This window comes from Amia ocellicauda, chromosome 19 (genome assembly GCF_036373705.1).
Source record: "Amia ocellicauda isolate fAmiCal2 chromosome 19, fAmiCal2.hap1, whole genome shotgun sequence".
Classification (NCBI taxonomy): Eukaryota; Metazoa; Chordata; class Actinopteri; order Amiiformes; family Amiidae; genus Amia; species Amia ocellicauda.
In genome coordinates this window covers 7,617,498-7,639,156 of record NC_089868.1, presented here as the reverse complement: position 1 = coordinate 7,639,156, position 21,659 = coordinate 7,617,498, and the positions used below count along the sequence as shown (strand labels likewise).

The window sequence follows — 21,659 nt, the reverse complement described above, 5'->3', positions numbered from 1 at the left end:
TGCATTGTGTAGTCTACATTGCTTTACATTAAATGTGTCAAAAAATTAAGAATTAAGGGAAATCATAAGTTTTTTTAATAGTTTTGTCTTGCCAAGTTATGCCTACAGTTATCATCAACAAGCATGTCAAGAGCAACACATAAACAAAAATGACTTTGTCCAAACCTATAGCATCTAAAATGACAGTATTTTTCTTAACACATTATACCCTTCTACTTGTCCCATGCATTTGAATGCCTAAGAAATTCCTGATGCTGCCACTTGCAAAGTATCACAGAAGAACAAGATTAATGCATTTCATATCTTACAGGGGATAACAGTTGCACTCCTTTGTTGAAATATTTCTGTCCAAGATTAATTGCCCATATCAACATAATCCCTTTATATCTCTTTTGCTGCATCAATAGGGAGATGTTACTTTTTAGTATTTCTATTACTTTGGAACAGACAAAGTTATTGTTACATGCACCTTGTGAATGTGCATGGGCTGGTTATGAAACGTAAGACTGGAAAAATTGAGTAACTGAGATCTGGCCAAAAGCTTGGTCCAGCAGTCTTCAAAGTTATTATTTTTTATTTTCTAACTTGGCTGAAATCACTTCCAGGACTACAAATATCAAGACTGAGATTAATTATCCTAAAAGCATTTCTCATATTTACGTCATCATATACTTTCGTCATATACTAGTACTAGTAATATTGGTTTACACATTCATGTGCAGTGAATCAACAGGGAAAAAAGAGATTAGGAAAGCTTGTATTGTGTAAAATGAATACAAATAAAGAAAGTCTGTAATTTGGTTACTGATGCCAAAAAATGTTTGTTATATTTCAAACAGGGAATGTGGGTAGACTACAGGGCAAGAGCTGGCACCCTGAGCAAAATTATTAAAATAAATAGCTCTTCAAAATCCAAAAGGTTCCATGCAGAGATTGTATTGGGCACACACACATACTCTCTCTCTCACACACACACACACACTGAAATTTGCCTTGGTGGACAAGTAGCCAATATCACAGAGACTTCCTTTCTCACTCGCATTTTCCCACCATTGCGCGAAACTCCCTCATTAACAACCAAATTGTTTTCAGATGCTATGCTGCATGGAGTTTCCCTAGAAACCGCTTGGTAAAAGACTGCGGTTTTTCCTTTATTGAAACTTCCAGCAGTGAAAAGGCAGATATCCTGGCGTATATCAAATCCAATTTCCAGGGTTCAGTGCGCCCATTCTCCTCTGAATAATGTCTTGTGACTGGATCTTTACTCTTTATGGAATGCAAAGAAGCACCAGTGGAAAGCAGCTATGCGTGTTGTATTATTATTATTATTATTATTATTATTATTATTATTATTATTATTATTAATAGGAATCTTCCCCCATTGCTTCCAAATTCTGCTCAGAAAAACAAACTAAAACTAAATCCATGAGTGTTAACCACCAGATCTGATTAAAAAAAAAAAAATTATATATGTTAAATGCACAATTCCCATTGTTTCATAGCGTTCAACATTTGCTTTTTGCATTCTATGGAGACAACAAGCTAAGACGGCGAGATGAATTCCAACGAACTCACCTGGCCCTATAAAAATCACTCTCCCCCTTCCCTCCCCCATCTCTGCCATTCCTGTCAGTGAATAATACTTCTCATTATCATCAGTGTTGTACAATCTTTCAAAGTCACTGCCTTTCCCTGTGTTTCCCATCACTCCTGGCACTGCAGGTTAATCTTATGGGGATCGGGAGACCAGCCACGATAGTCTAGGCCTCATTCTTCAGACTTCTACTGATGAGGGTGAACGGAAAAAACGAATCTGCTATAGAAGAAAACATCACGATTGCTGTGCATCCAAACCACACAGACTGCAGGAAGATTAAATGATCTCACAAATGGCAGCGACACATTTTTCAGTGACATCTACGAAACACAGAAAATGGTGTAGTGTAAGAGACAGCTCTTAAAAGTAAAATCCTGTTTTGCCAAATCTCAAGCTCCATCATTAACAGCATACAAAACAAGAGAAAATATGATATTCAATTCAAACTATGTTCCACAGAAGAATAACTGGTTTGAATTGGTCTTTCACATGCAAAACAAAGTTATTTTCAAACCGCTAGTTATTTTAAATGGCAGGCCTTCCCCCAATATGTTTATGAGTTTATTATTGCATCTAGAAACATTTGGTTTAATGAACCACACAAATAAACTGAAATGAAAAAGTGCCTTCAGTCCAAGGAGCCAGACTTTTGCAAGACTGACATGGCTGAAGAGGAAAAAAACAGCAGACAATTAAATAATTTGGATTAAAAAATAAAGTTTAAAAATGTAAAGGCCTGTATAGCCAGTCCAAATACTAGCTTAAACCCTACATCTCCAAATAGTGTATTATATATATAATTTTTTTTTTTTACAATTTTCAGGTGAAATACAATTATAAAAAAAACATATGAACCACTTGTTTATTTTTTTTTCTTTAATGTTTTTACATTTGGACACGGACATGGAAGAAAAAGGATATTTCACTGCCGGTCATGTTCTCTCTACTGTACTTGTTAAACTCCCAGGGGAAGACAACAATAATAAATAATAGAAATTATAATAATATGAAAACCTCATTCTGGGGGACCTAAATGCTAGAAAGGAGGTGGGCTGAGGTGTTAGGGGAGAGCAATGATTTATTATCTTTCTGAAGAGGTACATTCCTGTGACCGCACTACCCCCCACAAAGCTGCAGCGCAATTCTTTGTGTCGGCTTTGCTCGGCCTATTTAGCGTGCTTCTTTGAAAAAGCCCGTGAGGAGTTGCAGGCACCACAAAAGGCTTTCGCCACTGGCCTCACTGCCAAGATCTTTTGCGGTTTTTGTCCCCCTACTAAAAAGAAAAAGGGGGAGGGGGGGAATCCTTTTGCAGCAGCTAAATGTGACTAGTGGTACAAAGCGCAGGAAGCCACGGATCCATGCGAGGCTTAGAGAAAACTGCTCTCCAGTGGTGCACTCAAATCTTTTCTTTCTGACCGCCATTCTTCTTTTCTTTTCATTTGTTTCTTTTTCTTTCTCTCCAGGAGGAACAAAGGGTCTGAAAAGGTGGAAAGACTTGATACACCAGCTTTAAAAATCTCTCTCCGAGACCCCAACTCAAAAAGGAGGGCCTCATGACTCACACTGTACTAATATAGCAACCAGTCTAATCTTGAAGCAGAGGCCGTGGTGTATTCCTGTCGCCCGGTTTGAGGTCATTTTCCTGCTTAGTAAAAGCTGATAAAATAATATAACTCATTAAGCCTCAGTGTTCAGTGTTCAGCTCAGGAGATGGGAAATGCCACACACTTTTGCATAAACTACATTTAACCTTCAGTCCTAATGGAGGCCATATGGCTGGAGTGTATAGAAAATTCTCTAGTTGATTGTACTAAATTCAGATTGACTCAACTCAGTCTTCACTCAGTTTAAACAACAAAAATATTGACAGCTTACTCTGAACATACAGAATGGATAAATAACTTTTGTTTAATGACCAATATATATTAAAGTAAATGGATCACCAAGTGACAGTTTGAAATGAATATTTTACACCATATAAGAGGTTTACAACAGATAATAAAACCCTGAGCAGGCTATGTGTGTTAAGCTCTTTATCAGCAGCAAACAACCATTTAGTGGTAAAATTATCCAAAAGTACAGATACTGTGCCATTGCTCACCTAAGAAGTCTGAAATTAAAACATAAAAGAGTAACGCTGACAAAACCCATCAGAATAAATGAATGTTGCATGGTGCAATAAAACTGGGCAAACCCAATATTTTCTGTTCCATTTATCCAAACATGAATGTACTTTTCCTGCAAAGAAAATACAATAAAGTACTACACTACTTGAAAAGAACAAATGTGGAAAAGAAGGGATGTGCAGCCCTGGTCTAACTGGATGGGAGGCTGGGGTTGATTTGACACCGAAAAAATTAGCCACTGCCCACAAAACAGAGTGACACAGTGCGTCTCCAGCAGCTGACCTAGAGGAAGATTGTGGTAACTTTCCCACACTGCCTGTACAATGAGCCTCAGCTCCAACTGGTCTGGACCTTACTGAACTGGGGTTAGAGGTCAGAGGTCTCTACATACAGCCTTGTTTCAGATCCTCTCAGAGTACACGGCAGAACACTGAGAGGCATTCTTAGGGATGAAAAGCTGTATCCCAGAGCACAGGACAGCACAACACACATGGACCACAGAGCTGTGCAATACACTCACCTAAAGGATTATTAGGAACACCATACTAATACTGTGTTTGACCCCCTTTCGCATTCAGAACTGCCTTAATTCTACGTGGCATTGATTCAACAAGGTGCTGAAAGCATTCTTTAGAAATGTTGGCCCAAATTGATAGGATAGCATCTTGCAGTTGATGGAGATTTGTGGGATGCACATCCAGGGCACGAAGCTCCCGTTCTACCACATCCCAAAGATGCTCTATTGGGTTGAGATCTGGTGACTGTGGGGGCCAGTTTAGTACAGTGAACTCATTGTCATGTTCAAGAAACCAATTTGAAATGATTTGACCTTTGTGACATGGTGCATTATCCTGCTGGAAGTAGCCATCCGAGGATGGGTACATGGTGGTCATAAAGGGATGGACATGGTCAGAAACAATGCTCAGGTAGGCCGTGGCATTTAAACGATGCCCAATTGGCACTAAGGGGCCTAAAGTGTGCCAAGAAAACATCCCCCACACCATTACACCACCACCACCAGCCTGCACAGTGGTAACAAGGCATGATGGATCCATGTTCTCATTCTGTTTACGCCAAATTCTGACTCTACCATCTGAATGTCTCAACAGAAATCGAGACTCATCAGACAAGGCAACATTTTTCCAGTCTTCAACTGTCCAATTTTGGTGAGCTTGTGCAAATTGTAGCCTCTTTTTCCTATTTGTAGTGGAGATGAGTGGTACCCGGTGGGGTCTTCTGCTGTTGTAGCCCATCCGCCTCAAGGTTGTACGTGTTGTGGCTTCACAAATGCTTTGCTGCATACCTCGGTTTTAACGAGTGGTTATTTCAGTCAAAGTTGCTCTTCTATCAGTGAATCAGTCAGCCCATTCTCCTCTGACCTCTAGCATCAACAAGGCATTTTCGCCCACAGGACTGCCGCATACTGGATGTTTTTCCCTTTTCACACCATTCTTTGTAAACCCTAGAAATGGTTGTGCGTGAAAATCCCAGTAACTGACCAGATTGTGAAATACTCAGACCGGTCCGTCTGGCACCAACAACCATGCCACGCTCAAAATTGCTTAAATCACCTTTCTTTCCCATTCAGACATTCAGTTTGGAGTTCAGGAGATTGTCTTGACCAGGACCACACCCCTAAATGCATTGAAGCAACTGCCATGTGATTGGTTGATTAGATAATTGCATTAATGAGAAATTGAACAGGTGTTCCTAATAATCCTTTAGGTGAGTGTATAATATACTAGCAATACATAACGATAATGCTACAGCCAGTACTACTACTACCCTTGCATTTAATTTCATAAAGCCCCTTGCATACAAATATTGTAAATAGTAATAGTAAAAAAAAAAATACACAAATAGCTCAATGGTAATAAAATCACCCAAACAATGAAAAGGCATACTTTTTTGGCTCAATGGCACAATTATTTGTATCTGTATCATAGTGCACTATCCACTCTCTGTGGTTTACTGGATTTTCACTTTACTTCCCTACACGTCACTGTGATTTTCCCAAGGTCTACTACACCAAACATTTATAAGGGGGATTAAAACGATTTCCCATAGTGAAATGTAGGCTGTAGCATTGAAAGAAGGCCCATTGATTAACATACAATTGTGGACTGTTGTGTTTTAAGAACAAATTCAGAAGATGACTAGTGATGACTAGTGAGAGGGTATTCCAGTAAAATGCTTTATGACCAATCAAATCAGATCAAATCAATCAGCCTTGTTTCGGGAGCAGATAACACACCAGAGGGTGTGGGCCATAAGTAGTATGAGGGGATGTCACGTTGAAGTCTTGTTAAATTACTGATTTCATGGATATTAGGTTATAGGCCTATTCATAGGCTTTGTGTAGGTTATTACCCTTGACCCTCTGGAGTGAATTGGGGGTGGGGGTTGTTAGTATGAGTACGGTACAGGGGGAGTACTATGTCAACTATCAACTACACATAAAACTTCCTGAATGCTTGTAGTCTGAGAAGAACTACTACAAGATGTTCCTGGTGACTGAGCCTCACTCATTACATAAAGCACAAACAGAGAAGGTTGGCCAATCCATTATAATGCAAGTCATCTTGGATGAAGCAACAGCCAAACACATAGATCAATTATACTGGGAGTGACAACTACTGCAGATTGCATGGAGAGATCACCAGTACCCCAGTGCTGGCTGTCTGGGTATGAGGTCCACTGGGAGACTCCCCAGGCTTGGTTAAGGTCAGAATCAGAAGCCAAAACAACCAAGCCCACAATTCCATAGTTTTGAAGTGGACATATGCTTAAACATGTCTAATATGACAGACCCATATCTAATATACCTTCAATACTTGAGAAAAATATTTCTCTCCATTAAAAATAAAGTAACACGTGTAAAGGGTTGGGGGGCCCGTTGCAAGAAAGGGCTGTATGTAGGCGGGGTCTGGTCTTGAAACACACAGTAGGGAGGCAGGCAGAGGGTACAAAACAGGCTTGCTGATGTTTTATTGCTTCCCTTAAATGGAAGGCACAGTGTCAAAAAGGCAAAACAAAACCTAGCTCTGTCCGAGCACTAACTAAACATAAACAATTCCTCACTACAAAACAAACACTAACAATAATAACAGTAAATGCCCGGGTCGGCAGAGCCGAACACCGGGCAGACAGAAGTACGACAGGGGCAAGGCAGGTTCGTAGTCACAGTCCGTTACCGGTGGGGGGTTGTCAGACAGTCCGGGGTTCAAGAGGGAGAATGGTCCAGGTCCAGAAAAAGGGTCATAAGCCAGTGAATCCATCAACTGTGAGCTTTACCCTTCTTACTCACCCTCACCCTCACCCTCACCCTCACCCTCACCCTCACCCTCACCCTCACCCTCACCCCGTTGTCTTCTCGCCCTCCTGTGCACCTTGCTACCCCAGCCAAGCATGCACACACTGGTTCGCTTCCCGCTTCCTTTTATAGGGGAAGTGGTGGGTGGGGCTATGACCATCAGGAGCCCTGCTGGCTTCTGGGGTTTGGAGTCCTGGAGGAGATGTTTTGTAGTCTCCTCCACTGAAAGACCAGCTTTGACCCCAGCCTGGCCTCTCACACTGTTACATACCCTCCCCCTCAAGAGTGAAGCCAGGGGCGCACACGATGAAGACCATACCATGGCCATCCCCCCTCCAAAAGACACAAGGGGCGGGTGGGTGTGCCAAAGAGCCAGATGGGGTCTCCATCTGCTGGGTCATCCTCGCGGTGGATGTGCCAGTCCCCCATGTCCTGTCCTTCTCCGTAACTCTGGAAGGACACCGGGTCCCGATGGGATTCCTGCTGAGTTCTATAAGATCTTTTGGGAGGTGCTTAAAGAAGATCTGGCCCAGGACTTGGGGTCGATGTACAGAGAGGGTAGATTGGCCCCTTCTATGAAGAAGAGTATCCTCTCCCTTCTTCACAAGAAGGGAGACCAAAAAGATCTGAGGAACTGGTGGCCGGTCAGCCTCCTGTGCACCGACTACAAGATACTGGCCAAAGCACTGACGCTCCGGCTGCAGCGGCCACTCCCTCAAGTCGTGGGTCCCGACCAGGTCTGTGGTGGAGAGGGCTTCCCCTGGTCCTAATCAGCTTGGACCAGGAGAAAGCCTTCGACAGAGTGGGCCACGAATACCTGCAGCTCGTCATGGAGAGGATGGGTCTCGCTCTTGGCCTGAGGAAATCATTTACAGCGGTCTAAGCAGCAGAGTCCTTGTGAACCGCCACCTGACCGAACCATTTCCGGTCAGGTCGGGGGTCCGGCAGGGTTGTCCCCTGTCGGCCCTGCTGTACGTCCTCTGTCTGGAGCCGGGTGACAGGTTTCCCTCTCCCGGGTTCCGGCGGAGAGCAACTGAAGGCCCTGGCCTACATGGACGACGTGGCCGTGGTTTGCACAGACGCTCCGTCCGTGGCCAGGGTCGAGGAACTGCTGGACGGCTTCTGCAGGGCGACGGGGGCCGCTGTCAACAAGGCCAAGAGCGAGGTCTACCTCTCCAGGGCATGGCCTGTCGGCCGGGGCCCGCCGACCGTGTTCCCTGTGAAGCCGTTTATCAAGGTTCTGGGGATCACGATCGACGGGACCAACACGGGCACCCGGAGCTGGGAGGAGGCCATATCTAAGGTCCAAAAGAAGATCCACGGCTGGAGCACAAGGACCTTGACGATGGCTGGTAAGGTGCTGGTCGTAAAGGCCATCCTCTTCCCGATACTCCTCTACGTAGGAATGATCTTCCCCCCAGACAAGGTCATCGCAAAACTAGTGACCCGAATTATATTTCGGTTTGTCTGGGGGAGCAAAATGGAGAGGCTGAAAAGAGTGCAGATGGTGAAGGGTACCCTGGATGGAGGCAGGGGGGTCCCGGACGGAGAGGCTGGCCTATGTGGTCAAGAACATCCAGGCTGCTGGCAAGAAAGTGAGTTTCATGAACCGCTTTTATTTTGCCAGCAGCCTGAGACCATTCGGCCTCTGCGCCATGGATAACACCAGGCCGCACTCTTGGGATCCCCCGCCGTTCTACAGGGCGCTCCGAGCCTTTGCGCTCGAAGTAGGCCTCCATAAAGTCGTGCTGGCCTCCTGGGATTATAAGACCATCTGTAGCCAGATGAGATCTACCCAGGAGATCAGCCGGATAGAAGATTTCCCTCCCGAAACCCGCCGGTTTATCTGGGCTAACGCTACGCACGTTTGCCTCACGAATACGCAGAAAGATGTCTCCTGGATGGCTGTTTGTCGGTGTCTCCCCACCCGAGTGTTCATGCACAGAAGGGGCATAGCTCCTTATGACACCTGCCCCTATAAGGGTTGCCTGGGGAAGGAGACGGAGGCTCACATATTTAGAGATTGCCCCTCCGCCTACAGGGTCTGGCTCCTGTTTTCTCCGTTCCTCCACAGGTTTGCCGTTCCTGCGCGGGCGACCGCCCAGCAGATCTTATACGGTCCTGCCAGGGGATTAACATCTTCCACCCTGAGGTGCTGTTGGCGTGTCGTCTGCGCAGTGAAGCAGGCCCTGTGGGAGGGACGGAATATCTGTCTATTCAATAAGCAGGAGCTGGACCCGATTGTCATCGCACGGAGGGGCATGGTGCTTGTGAAGGACTACGTCAATCTGGAGGTTTATCAGAGGGGCAAGGAGGAAGCCTATAAGAACTGGCATATACAAGATCTGGGGGAGCTCAGGATCCCATGATGGGACCCACCTCCAGGGACGGTCAGTTCCCCCTGCTGGAGCCCGAGTCCAAGATCTTTTATCTATTTTATGAATGATTGATTTTAAAATTACTTTTAAAAATGAATTTGAACTGTTTTTAAAGATTTAGTTGTTTTTAAAACACTAATTGTTTAGGGTTTTTTTGGTTTAGTTTTGTTCTTATTTTTGGTCAAATGCATTGTCCGTTTTGGATTTAATTTTAAATGCATTGGACCTTTTTTGTTTGTTTTTTATTTTTACCTTTTTAATTGTTTCTTTATTTTGTCCAATGCATTTTCAGTTATTTTCAATGTATTTGACCTTTTGTTGGTAGCAGTTTTGCTTTAATCACGTTTGTTTTGTTGTTTTGTGCACTAGTTTATTTGAAATTAAGTATTTTATTTTCGTTAAATCACAAAGATTTTAAAAATTTTAATTGATCTTAAGAATTGTATTTTAAAAGAGTTTTTAATCATAAGTATTAAAAATTGTAATTGTTTTTATTTGTTAAATGTAAAATACTCTAAACAATAAAACAGTACTTCTCCGTATCTCGCCCATCTGGTTCTCGGGGTGGACTGGCATGTCCCCAGTTTCACTGAAGGTGGCTCCCCCCCAGCGTCAAGTCCAGGGTAAGGACCTGTTGCTCCCTGGTCCCTCCAGGAACCAGGATTGAGACCTCTCCGCTGCCACAGCATCACTTGGCTCCCCTCCAGTCTCTGCTCCATCCTGGAGACACAGCGGGTCCTGGGCACTCTGAGGTGTCTCCATCTCCTTTGCTGCAGCCAGGAACTTGGGTTGAGGACAGGAACTCTGGTTGTCCAGGAGACCTGATGGAGGAAGCACAAGAGTCTCACCCTCTGGTTGCTGCGACTCCTCGGTCTTCCGGGATCCCGACTGAGTTAACTGCAGCTGCTCCGGCTGCTCTCCAGATTCAGGGCCTGGTATAATCTTCCCCTCTGACTCAGTGGAGGGGAAAACAGATGATGCCTTCTCCTGGGTTATAGGCACCTCCTGTTCTGTTGTGGCTTCCTTGTAGTGGGACGAGAAAGGCAGCACCTCTTCCTCATCTTCAGGACACTTGGGTTTCTCCCTCCAGTGCTCTGGACACTCGGGCTCCTCCCTCTCAGACATGGGAGACTCCGGCTCCGCCCTCCGGGGCTCGGTACACTCGGGCTCCTCCCTCTTGAACATGGGACACTCAGGTCTCTCCCTCCAGGGTTCTGAACACTCAGGTTTCTCACTCCGGGGTTCCAGCGGCAGGAACACCTCGGCCCTCTGTGGCTGCGGTGGCAGGAACGGCCAGAGGCTCTCTTGCTCTAGCCACAACAGGTCCTCTTCTTCCCCTCTCCCTGGCAGGTCTTCCTCTTGTCCCGGCCATGGTGGAAGAAGCAGTTCCTCATCGTCTCCCGCTGTCATTTGCCAAGGCAGCAGTTCCTCCCATTGCAGGTCCTCTTCTTCCATGCAGGACATCAGCAACGTCTCCTGCTCTGTCTCCAGCTTAGGGACAGACAGAGGCTTCTCCTCTTCCTCCTCGGGCTCCAGACAGTACTCTTCCTCCCATTGCAGCTCTGTGAGGGAGGGAAACTCCACCTCATCCTCAGGCTCAGGGAGGGCATTTAACTCCTCTCCCTCTCCACCCCAGAGAGAGGGGTGAAGCTCGACCTCCTCCTCCATGCAGGACGTCAGCGACCTCTCCTGCTCTGTCTCCAGCTCGGGGACAGACAGAGGCTTCTCCTCTTCCTCCTCAGGCTCCAGGCAGTGTTCTACTGGTAAGGCTCTTCCCCCTTCCCAGTATTCCTCTCCGTCAGGCGAAACATGCCCAGGTTGTCCAACCTGGAAACACCACTCTTCCCCTGCAAGGCACACCGGACAGACCTTGCAATCAGTGGTTGGGGAAGACTGCAGTTGAAGAGGCACTTCCTCTTCTCCTTCAGACTGGAAGCAGGGCACCGGCGAGAGCTTTGCCTCATGGCCTCAAGGCTTCATGGCCTTGTCCTCCTGCACAGCTGTCTTCATGTCAGAATGACCTCCTTGGATAACTTCCATTTTGTCAGGAACAGACAGGTACAGAAACTCCAACAGTAAGGAGCAAGTGGTTCAGTGCAGGTGTTTGAGGCCTTCTGTCTGCAGCCACAGTGGTGAGCTGGGATTAAACAACCAGTCAGCACTGATCTCCACTGTGTTTTCCACCGCCGCCATTTTGTGTGCCTACCTTTGTTGTTTGGCTTTGGATTTTTGGATTTTTTTTTCCCAAAACAACCTTGCGTGTGTGTCTCTTTTCTTGATCCAGACCACACAGCCTATGCCCGCATTCTCCACCAATTGTAACAGGTTGGGGGGCCCGTCACAAAGAAGGGCTTTATGTAGGCGGGGTCTGGTCTTGAAACACACAGTAGAGAGGCAGGCAGAGGGTACAAAACAGGCTTGCTGTTGTTTTATTGCTTCCCTTAATGGAAGGCACAGTGTCAAAAAGGCAAAACAAAACCTAGCTCTGTCCGAGCACTAACTAAACATAAACAATTCCTAACTACAAAACAAACACTAACAATAATAACAGTAAATGCCCGGGTCGGCAGAGCCAAACACCGGGCAGACAGAAGTACGACAGGGGCAAGGCAGGTTCGTAGTCACAGTCTGTAATCAAAGTTCGTTACCGGTGGGGGGTTGTCAGACAGTCCGGGGTTCAAGAGGGAGAATGGTCCAGGTCCAGAAAAAGGGTCATAAGCCAGTGAATCCGTCAACTGTGAGCTTTACCCTTCTTTCTCCTGCTCTTCCACTCTCTCACCCTCACCCTCACCCTCACCCTCACCCTCCTGTGCACCTTGCTACCCTCACCCTCCTGTGCACCTTGCTACACCCCCCCCATGCACACACTGGTTCGCTTCCCGCGGGGCTATGGCCATCATGAGCCCTGCTGGCGTCTGGGGTTTGGAGTCCTGCAGGAGATGTTTTGTAGTCTCCTCCACTGAAAGACCCGCCCTGACCCCAGCATTGCCTCTCACACTGTTACACACGTTACAATATGACAATTATTCTTAATTTATCCCAAGCACTCTCATCCATGACATATCCCAGATTTATAACAACAATATATGCACCACAAGGGGCCCACTGACTCTTTTTAAAGCGGGCTTTACCTGTTGTGATTACTTGGTAGCCGACAATTAATTTCTGACCAGGAGATTCCCAATTCACACCCTGGCTCTCCTACTGACTCCTCTCTGTATGTTGCTTTAGATATAAAAGTCTCCACAAAACGTTACCAGAACTGCGATTCCTTCAACATAAGGGCTCATACTTAAGTTTGCCCACCACTAATCAATTTTGTGCATCATCTAAATTAAGTAGTAATTCAACTGAACATAGGTCTTTCTATGAAAAGCGATGATAAGCACACTTGAGACTCCCATCCATACAATTGACCCCTATTCCCCTCACAGTTACGGCCAGATCAAAAGAGGAGGATGTCAATAGTAAATGACTGTGGCTATTTACCAACACTCAAGAGCTGCATGGTGATCAGTCTGTAGGCTGTTTTGGAGAATTGTCTCCTTGACTGCGGAAAGATGTGTAGCCCATCAAAACCAGATAACCAGCTTCGCAGCCAGACAAGCTCCAGAACTGCTGCAGAACTGCCTGATAGCAACTCTGCACCTCCTTCCAGGAACCAATCACTGCTGTATTGTTTTTCTCTTTTTCTCATAAAGATTTGAAAGAACTGTACTCAAGTTCTTTAAAGCATTGTGTATTATTACAGACAGGCTATTACTGAAGACTGAATGTATGTATGTATTTTTCTTGTTGCTGTAGAGAATCTAAAGCTGCTTTCACACTAGACAGGTGAACTTGGGGCGACTTCGGGTGGAAAATTCACATTGTCCTTTTCACCCCAAGACCAAATTCTGAAGCCAGGCTGAACTCACCCCTGCTAAAGACTAGGGTTGATATTTCTAACTCGGGATGCATCGCTCACATTACTGAATTCCAAGGAGGGAAATAGTTTAAATCGGACTTCCAATATGGGATGTTACCAGAGACTAGGGTGTTATTAGAGCCAGAACAATATTTTTCACCTCATAAACAAAAACCTTATTTAAGTAACCAAGAGCTCAAATGCAATGACATCACCAAGAACATCGAGGAGTAGGCCCCCACTACAGGAAATTAACTGCATCTTTAAATGGATACTATTTAAATCAGTCCATTCCCATTGATGCCTCAGGTTTTACTGACCTGTGTTTCTTTAATTCTGAACAGCTCAGTGATTCGCACTCCCCTGGCCCAAATTGGTATTGGCGGGAGTAAGTTTTCTTTGATTTTATACAGGTATTTTCCCATATATGTGATGAATCAGCTGTAACTACCTCCAACAGATTCCTGCTAGATTAAAAGTGTGTTTGCTGCAGGCAAATGTTGTACAATGTAGCTGCAGTGGGGGAGAGGAATAAGCAAACAACAACACCATGATGCTGCTGCTCTTTGTTTATTTTTTGGCCAGAAACAACCGGAAAACACCAGAATTCTTTGCCACTTTAAACTATGAAGCTGCTGAAGCATTAAAAAAAGGCTCAAAGGCAGTTGGTTAGTAGATTGTCTGTGCCTGTTTAAGTGATCAAGTTTACAGCCTGTGAAAGGGGATCAACTTCTCCTATTAAACAACTGATTATGTCAATTAGGCAACTTAGATAATTTTATTCTGCTCTTTGGTTATGTTTTCATTGCATTGGATTAATTGTTTTTCCCTCCTTCTTGCCCCCCCCCCCCCCCCCCTTATATGCAAAAGGACCTGTGCTGTTTGTCCCAGACCTCCTTCAGGTCAACGTATGCACTAAAACTAATCATTATATATTGTAGTGGCTTATCTTAACTTTCATTCCAGCAGACACAGCGGTCCTCCAGATCTAGGACGAGGAATCACTGACCTCGTCTTAATTCTTCCTGAGCTCTCCATGACTTTGTTGTATCGGTTATTGAAAACTGGCTATACGGCCACTGTAGAAGTTACCTTTAAACATGCAGGGTCCTCCAGAATTGGGCATAACACATGTCAGGGTAGCCAAGGTGAACGAGAGCAGGGGCATGTGTACTTTTTAGATGGGCCGCCTGGCCGGAATAGTGCTGCTGGAAACCCTGCATTTATATATAGTCACTAATACTTCTAGCAAGATGCTTTGAAAAAAAAAGAAAAAAAAAACACATTGCTCTGACAGAGACTGTGAAGTGCTATGCTGAGGAAGTAGAAAAGCAGAGATGTGAGAGCCACAGGGGTAAGCTACTATTCATGTGTTTCACACCTGCCACACTTCCATGTGTCATTTCTGCCATGACCCTGTAGTACGTTAGCTGGGTACATGACGCCACTGTGAGCAAAAAGAAAAAACAACACAAAGGCCTGCAGTACAGGGCTCCACACAGCGTAAGAAGAAGGCAACAGCAGGCAAAGAAGAGGAAAGTGCTGAAATCCTCTTCAACTGTATTGAAGAGGCCAACAATAACAGACCGCAAGTAGCAGGAAAAGATTTCCTTATTTATGGCCAACGCATTATGCCAATGAGTAGGTCAAAAGGCAATGTGTGTGTGGGGGGGGGGTCTTGGGGGAGTGGGGGATGTTGCCTTATAGCAACACATGCAGAAAACAAGGCAAGCTGCAAACATTTTACAACCTTCGTGCCAGAAAGGGTATTAAAACAGTATCCTTTTAACTGGACAGTGTTCAAACACAGGCTCACATCAGCTTGTTTTACAATGGTTCTTCAGTGAAGGGCACCTTACTTGAACAGTACTGTCATCACTCTTTTTTTTCATCATGTCTTTTTCCTCTATCGTAACACAACGAAAGACAGTGAAGGAAAAAAAGAAGTGTGCTCCTATTAACTCACCCCTCTCCCTTGCCCACAAAAGCCAAGTCACTTCTCAGCTAACCATGCTTTTTTGGGATTCAATCCTTACACTGAGAGGCACTGTGGACAGAAACAACCTTCAAAATTACACTGCACTCTGAGGTGAAGTTGAAGCATAATGGTCATTGCTCTTCTATGTCAAGGAAAAGCAGTGTGACGTATGGATCTGTTCGACAGTAGTCATTTACAGTATGTCATCTGTCAGGGTTGTGCAAACCTCTTCCAGGAGTCGCTAGTCTTTTTTATATGTTTCATAGTAGGGGTCTGTAACTATTGTTGTGGAGAGTTGCACACAGTATAAACCTGTAAAACATGTCACCTTGTATTAATTATGCCAATAATTACTCCAATTAACTCATTCAGATCTCAGTTAGATGGTCTAACAGAAGACTTTAGTTCTCCGGGTTCAAAGCTCTATTACAATTTGGTAAAATAATGGAACTAATTTACAATACAAAGGCTAGGCCAGGATAAAAATAAATAAATTAAAAAAAATAGACGACTCCTCAGCTCTCCCACACCAGGGGTCCATTCTTCGTACATGGATAAGTAAGTTAGGCTGCTAAGTTTCAGGATAACTTGGTATAAACTCAGGATTTTCCATTCTCCCAAGCGAGCTTAAAGTTCAGCCAGCTATGTTACCAAGGCAACATGTCCAGCATCTTAAACCTGCTCCCTGGCTGGTTAACATGATGTTAGCCGGCTAAGAGTCTGAATATATTTAATCCTGCCCAACGATGACCCCCAATGACGACGGCACCGTTCCTAGCAGATCCAGTAGGGGTGGGAGTGATCTTAATAAGGCAAGCTTTTTGGCAAGAAATAATTCACAGAAATTACAGATTTTAATCAAACAGATGATTATTTAATTTGAGCGTTACAGGATCAGGGATGAGTTATCTAGTTAATAAATTAGGACCGCACATCAGTATTGCCACCCACCGCAGTCATGCATTGACACAGAGCCTACTGAGCCAGTATTGCACTCCTCTACACTGTAGACAACACGGAACATTTTAGCAAATCTGCAGTGTGCAACGCTGTTTGTAAATTTGTATGTATTATTCTTTGTAAGTACTGTATTGTAAGTATAGTTTTAGGGTCATTAACATCGATGCAATTGAAAAACAGTAAACTAAAGCATTTAACTTTGCAATTGACAGGCTTTCCCCGGCTATTGCAGATGCAGCACTGTTGGCTTTATTCAATATAATGTTCTTTGCCTCCTCAAACCCTTCCATAATAAGCGCAGAAATAGGCAGCATGCTTTTTAGCCTTCACCAAATCCTAGTTTTAACGCACCGAGTGTCCTTTCATATCCAAATGGGATCGCGCACTTATCATCTGGTGTTAAGTCTGGTTTAAGCTAACGACCGAATTAAATCTGAGAACTGAAAATCCTGGATATCTGTTAGCATGTTAACTTAAACTGGGATAAGTCAATTTAGCCTGGATTTGTTAAACCACGTACAAAGAACGGACCCCAGTTCTCTTAAGCCCTGTCATAAATCTCAACTCAAAGTATACAAGCAGCCTGGTTTTAATGTCACAGTTTCCTCATTATTCTCCCACACTGTATTTAATGATTTTATCATCAATCAATCAGCAAGACATTTGCTAAATCACAGGCATTTGCTAAAACACACAGCTATTTCACTGGCAGTAAGGGCTGAAAAGCAAAGGCCTGTAACTCAAAATAACTTTATCCATTAAAAAAACAAAAACAAACAAAAAAAAAAAACGTTATTTATACAGTACTCAAACTATGTAAACTATGGTGCGAGGGCTGTATTCACGGTGCGGCCTTGCATTAAGGTAAGCATTCAGATCCTTTTTTGAAGGGGGGAAAAACAATCACTGGAGGGCCACAGTGTCTCCTGGACAAACTCACCCCCTTGGACTTTTCCACATTTCAGTGTTACAACATGAAATCAGAATGGATTTAATCAGGAGCTGAGATTTGATTTGAGTTTTTTCTCTCCCATAATGGCCACTTTTGTGAAGCACCCGAGCTATTGCTGCAGTATGCACAGTGTCTCCCAGCTCAGCCATAGAAGACTAACTCATTTAGAGTTGCCATAGACCTCTTGGTGGCCTCCCTGACTAGTGCCTCTCACCAGCATACTCCATTTTTGAGGACGGCCGGATCTAGGCAGATTCACAGTTCCATCATATTCTCTCCATTTCTTAATAATGGACTTTACTGTGCTCCGGGGGATATTCAGTGCGTTGGAAATGTTCTTATATCCTACCCGATTGGTGCTTTTGAAGAACCTTATTCTGGATTTGATTTGAATGTTCCTTCGTCTCCATGCATTCAATTATTTTCTGTTTTGTATTTGTAATAAATTTTGAACAATTGGCAGATTATATTTTTCACTTTGACATTATGGACATTTTCCATGTTGATCAGTGGCAAAAACTCCTGATTAAATGCAATCTGATTTCAAAGTCCAAGGGTGGTAAATACTTTTGAGAGCAACTGTACATAATTCCATACAAATTGTATTAGTCAGTCTGAATTATTTTTAAAATGGGCTAAATGTTGGTAGCAAAGTGATTTGTAAAGCCTGATTTAAGTCACACGATTAAGTTAATTTACATTTATTTTTTAAAAGGTGGAGAAAGTGGATATGTTTTAAATAACCCCTATAAATGGATCTGTGAATGGTGTAAAAATTACTTTGCAACTAGTTTCCTAAAACCTGGAAAAATATAGAAGCTGTTATGGAATTCTGCAAATTGAATGCAAAGTAAGATGGGTTTCTTTTTACACAGAAAAGGAATTACAAAAATGTAATGATTTTTTATAATTTGCATTAGGTGGTTGAACTGTTTATTGTTTTATTAATGGTGATCAATCAAAATGACATTCAGAAGTTCATCTGAGGAAACAGAAATATTTACAAGAACAGGAGCTTTTGCAGGGGAGAAATAAACATAAATAGAAACTTGATTCATATTAGTACTCAATAGACTATTTGGCAATAGGAACTACTTAACTGACCATTGCCACCATAACATTTGAATGCTCAATATATGAGAAGTGCAAGGGTGGAAGTAAAAATGATGATCTACATCTACAGTTCAGATATACATTTCTGTATACTACAAATATTAGCATACTAAACAGTGAAAAGTAAATGCTACTATATTTAACAACAGGGCAAAAACATATTGGTAATACTGATGATGCTGCCGAAATAAGCGTCAAGAATTCCACAGAATAATGTGGTGCTTCCAAATGTTTCACTTTTACAAGGAAAACTATGGTGAAAACAGAAGGATAGCAGGGCTTCGATATGCTTCCAAAGCTTCACAAATGTGGCAAGAGTGATAGGAAAGGTTTGATTCTATACCTTTTGTATACCTCTGGACTGTAAAGCCTTGGGAGTAAGAGAAAGACCCCCCCGCTGGCGACTTCTAATAACTCACTTCACTGCCCATGGAGTTTGGGAACCAAAACACTGGGCCAGTGTTTGAGAATATGCCAAGTCGAGTTTTGTAAACAAGGGATATTTCCATTAGTGCGTTATTGGTTTTAGATTAAACAAATATTAACGTGAAGGTCATGTTGCATCACAAAACAATCCCCTGACGCGTACCAACCAGGCAGAAAGGATCAGTTTAATGGCTTTTTAATGCATTTGAAAGCCTGTTAAATACGTCTTCCACGGGACGGGGGAAGACAGGGCGAATTCTGTTCACGCCGACAGAGCGGTGGATTTCGACAGACCATGTCAAGTCTCTGAATTCCAAGGCTGCCAGGAGATTACAAAGCAACACCATTGTTTTCAGAAGCAACAGAACAATTTCTCTTTCAAGTAGCTATCCATCTGTGTAGCAGAAATGGCTCGGCAAGCAGCAGGTCAGTAGCTAAGGACAAGTAATAACACCTCCAGAGTGGGAAACTATTCAGTGTCCCACTATGAGCCGTTGTCTTCAGCAGCAAAAACATCACACAGCGCCTTCGCCGGAGACTAGCGACAAACAGCCGCTGCTTCTCATGTTTAAGAAACAGCCGCGGTGCTTTGAAGTGTTCTAGTCTTTCACAGTTTGTTCAATTCTAGTCAGGTATTAATGCCACAAACTAATTTTTGGTAAAGCATTATGTGTTTTGGATCTGTCTAATAAAGAAAAATTAAACTTGATTTCACTGTATTATGCTTGGCATGGCCACTCCTATGTTATTCAGTTTTGGAATGCACTGTATATTTCCAGTCTTGATTTATGTATTTGATATTGGTAGAGGGTGGGGTGGGTCAGGAGGAAAGTGATTGTTTTTCTTGCTGGTCTCATGGTTCTATGTTTTTAAATGATCAAGAAAAACCTATAAAATAACAGTACATATTTTATAATTATTCTTCAAATGTTTCCATAAAACTCATACCAAACCTGCAAACTTAAAGTTCATGGTTTCCCCAAACAATTTTGAGCTAGTCCCAAATATGACATTCCTTCCACAATTACTTTAGCCAATGAAAAAAGAACAAAAACCAGGCTGCATTGTTCTTTTGGAAGGTTTTTACTGGCTTGAAGCACTAAGCTTCTGTCGGTGGTGTATCAGAATACAATCAACAATCAGACAATCAACTCAGTGTCACAGACTGACTGCAAAACAAATCCTACCTTACAGCTGAAAAAGCACTGGTTGTCTGGTGGACAGGCTCTCATGTGTTCTCTTGGGCTTAATTTCCCTGAGCCTGTTGCTACTATGAAAACCAACACTGTATTTTTAATCAGCATATTCCTCCTATATATATATATATATATATACCATCCTCACCTTTACTTTTACAAACAGTACCCTGCCTGAGAAATGTTCAATTTCTTCTAACATTGAATAATATTTTCTGCATCAACAAGTAAAATAAATCACAATAGCTTGATTCTTACTTGTGCTCTTCAGAAGACACTAGAGACTATCAGTGGTCATGCCCCCAGTCATTACTCTGGTTCTTCCTAAAGGTATTCTTATGGAATGGGGTCACTCTGAGCAATGAAATGTTGTTTAGCCCTGTTCTTTTGGTGGTATTGTGCGGCACTCCCAGCTCCTTGACTGTGCTTCTATTCCTTGGGGGGGGGGGTTGATGCTTCTCATTTTAGTAAGATAGTTTGTGTTAACACAGCCTTATTGAATAATATAGATAATTTACTAAGTTTTACTTGTATAATCTGAGTAACAAAGACACAATGGATGTATTAAAGTGTCCCACCACCCTCTCAGGTTACTAGTTTACTGTTAAAATGTTGGTTCATGTGTTCTTGTATCCAGAGACTCAATGTAAGTTCCCGAAGGCCCACACTGTCTTCTGGTGTCTGTGCTAATTGAAGTTCTAAATTACTTAATTAACCCAAATATTTGATTAAATAGATAAGATTGAACACTGTTTAAAGCTCTTTGACAATTTCAGTCTTAAATATTGTAATGATTCAATTGGTACTGTCTATAACTGTATCAGCAGCCCAGAGGGTAGTGTTAAATTCACCCGACTGAGCAGAGCAAATAAGTAACTGAGAGCAGGATGGGAACAAAGTCCAGGAGACACTGTGGCCCTCCAGTGATTGTTTTCCCCCCCTTCAAAAAAGGATCTGAATGCTTACCTTAATGCAAGGCCGCACCGTGAATACTGCCCTCGCACCATAGTTTACATAGTTTGAGTACTGTATAAATAACGGTTTGTTGATAATGCTGATGTCAACATTTGTGCATGCTTTCAATCACAAATTGCTGTGGTTTCAAAATTTAAATCGAACACTTAAAAAAAAAGTGTATTGTATTTAAATTGGTTGCTTTTTAAAATTGGCATTGTAAATAAATGCTTATATAAAAACAGGACATCAATGTTTAGAAATGTGATTTTCATATGCAATAATTCCTAATATGAGAAAATAAATGTGTGCAATAATAAAAGGTCGCCACTATACTTTACTATGACAGCAGGGTGACTGACTTACATCTCTTGAGTTTTTGACAATGCTGTACAATGTTAAATAAATCATAATGACTCACTCTTTGCATATATTAGAGATTGTACCCAGTGCACCAAATTATGCCAATCTGACAACATGATCTTGTGTTGATTTCAAATGTAGTACATACGTGTCGATGCACATCTAAAGTTACAAATGTACACTACACATCACTTACTGTACTCCACTTACCTAACCCCAAGATGGGAATCTGAAGACCATTAGAAAGAGGGACTGTGGGACACATAAGCTTCAGGGGAACTGTGGCTGCCATGTTTGTGGTATTACAGCAAAAAATAAATAAAAAAATGCAGTGCTTTATGTAATAAGTCACTTTATCAAGGCTGGTAGGAATGCGATTCTGTCGTAAACTACCGT

General features: G+C 43.0%; 1 protein-coding gene across 1 annotated transcript in view; it reads right to left on the bottom strand.

Annotated features, from left to right (window-relative positions):
* The window catches only part of LOC136714401 (uncharacterized oxidoreductase ZK1290.5), an 85,346-nt gene extending 63,712 nt beyond the window's left edge, over nt 1–21,634 (bottom strand). Inside the window, exon 1 of the mRNA XM_066691895.1 lies at nt 21,474–21,634. Coding sequence (XP_066547992.1) covers nt 21,474–21,555 — 82 coding nt within the window. The 5' untranslated portion in view covers nt 21,556–21,634. The remainder of the gene's footprint in view (nt 1–21,473) is intronic.
* Nucleotides 21,635–21,659: the final 25 nt, after the last annotated feature.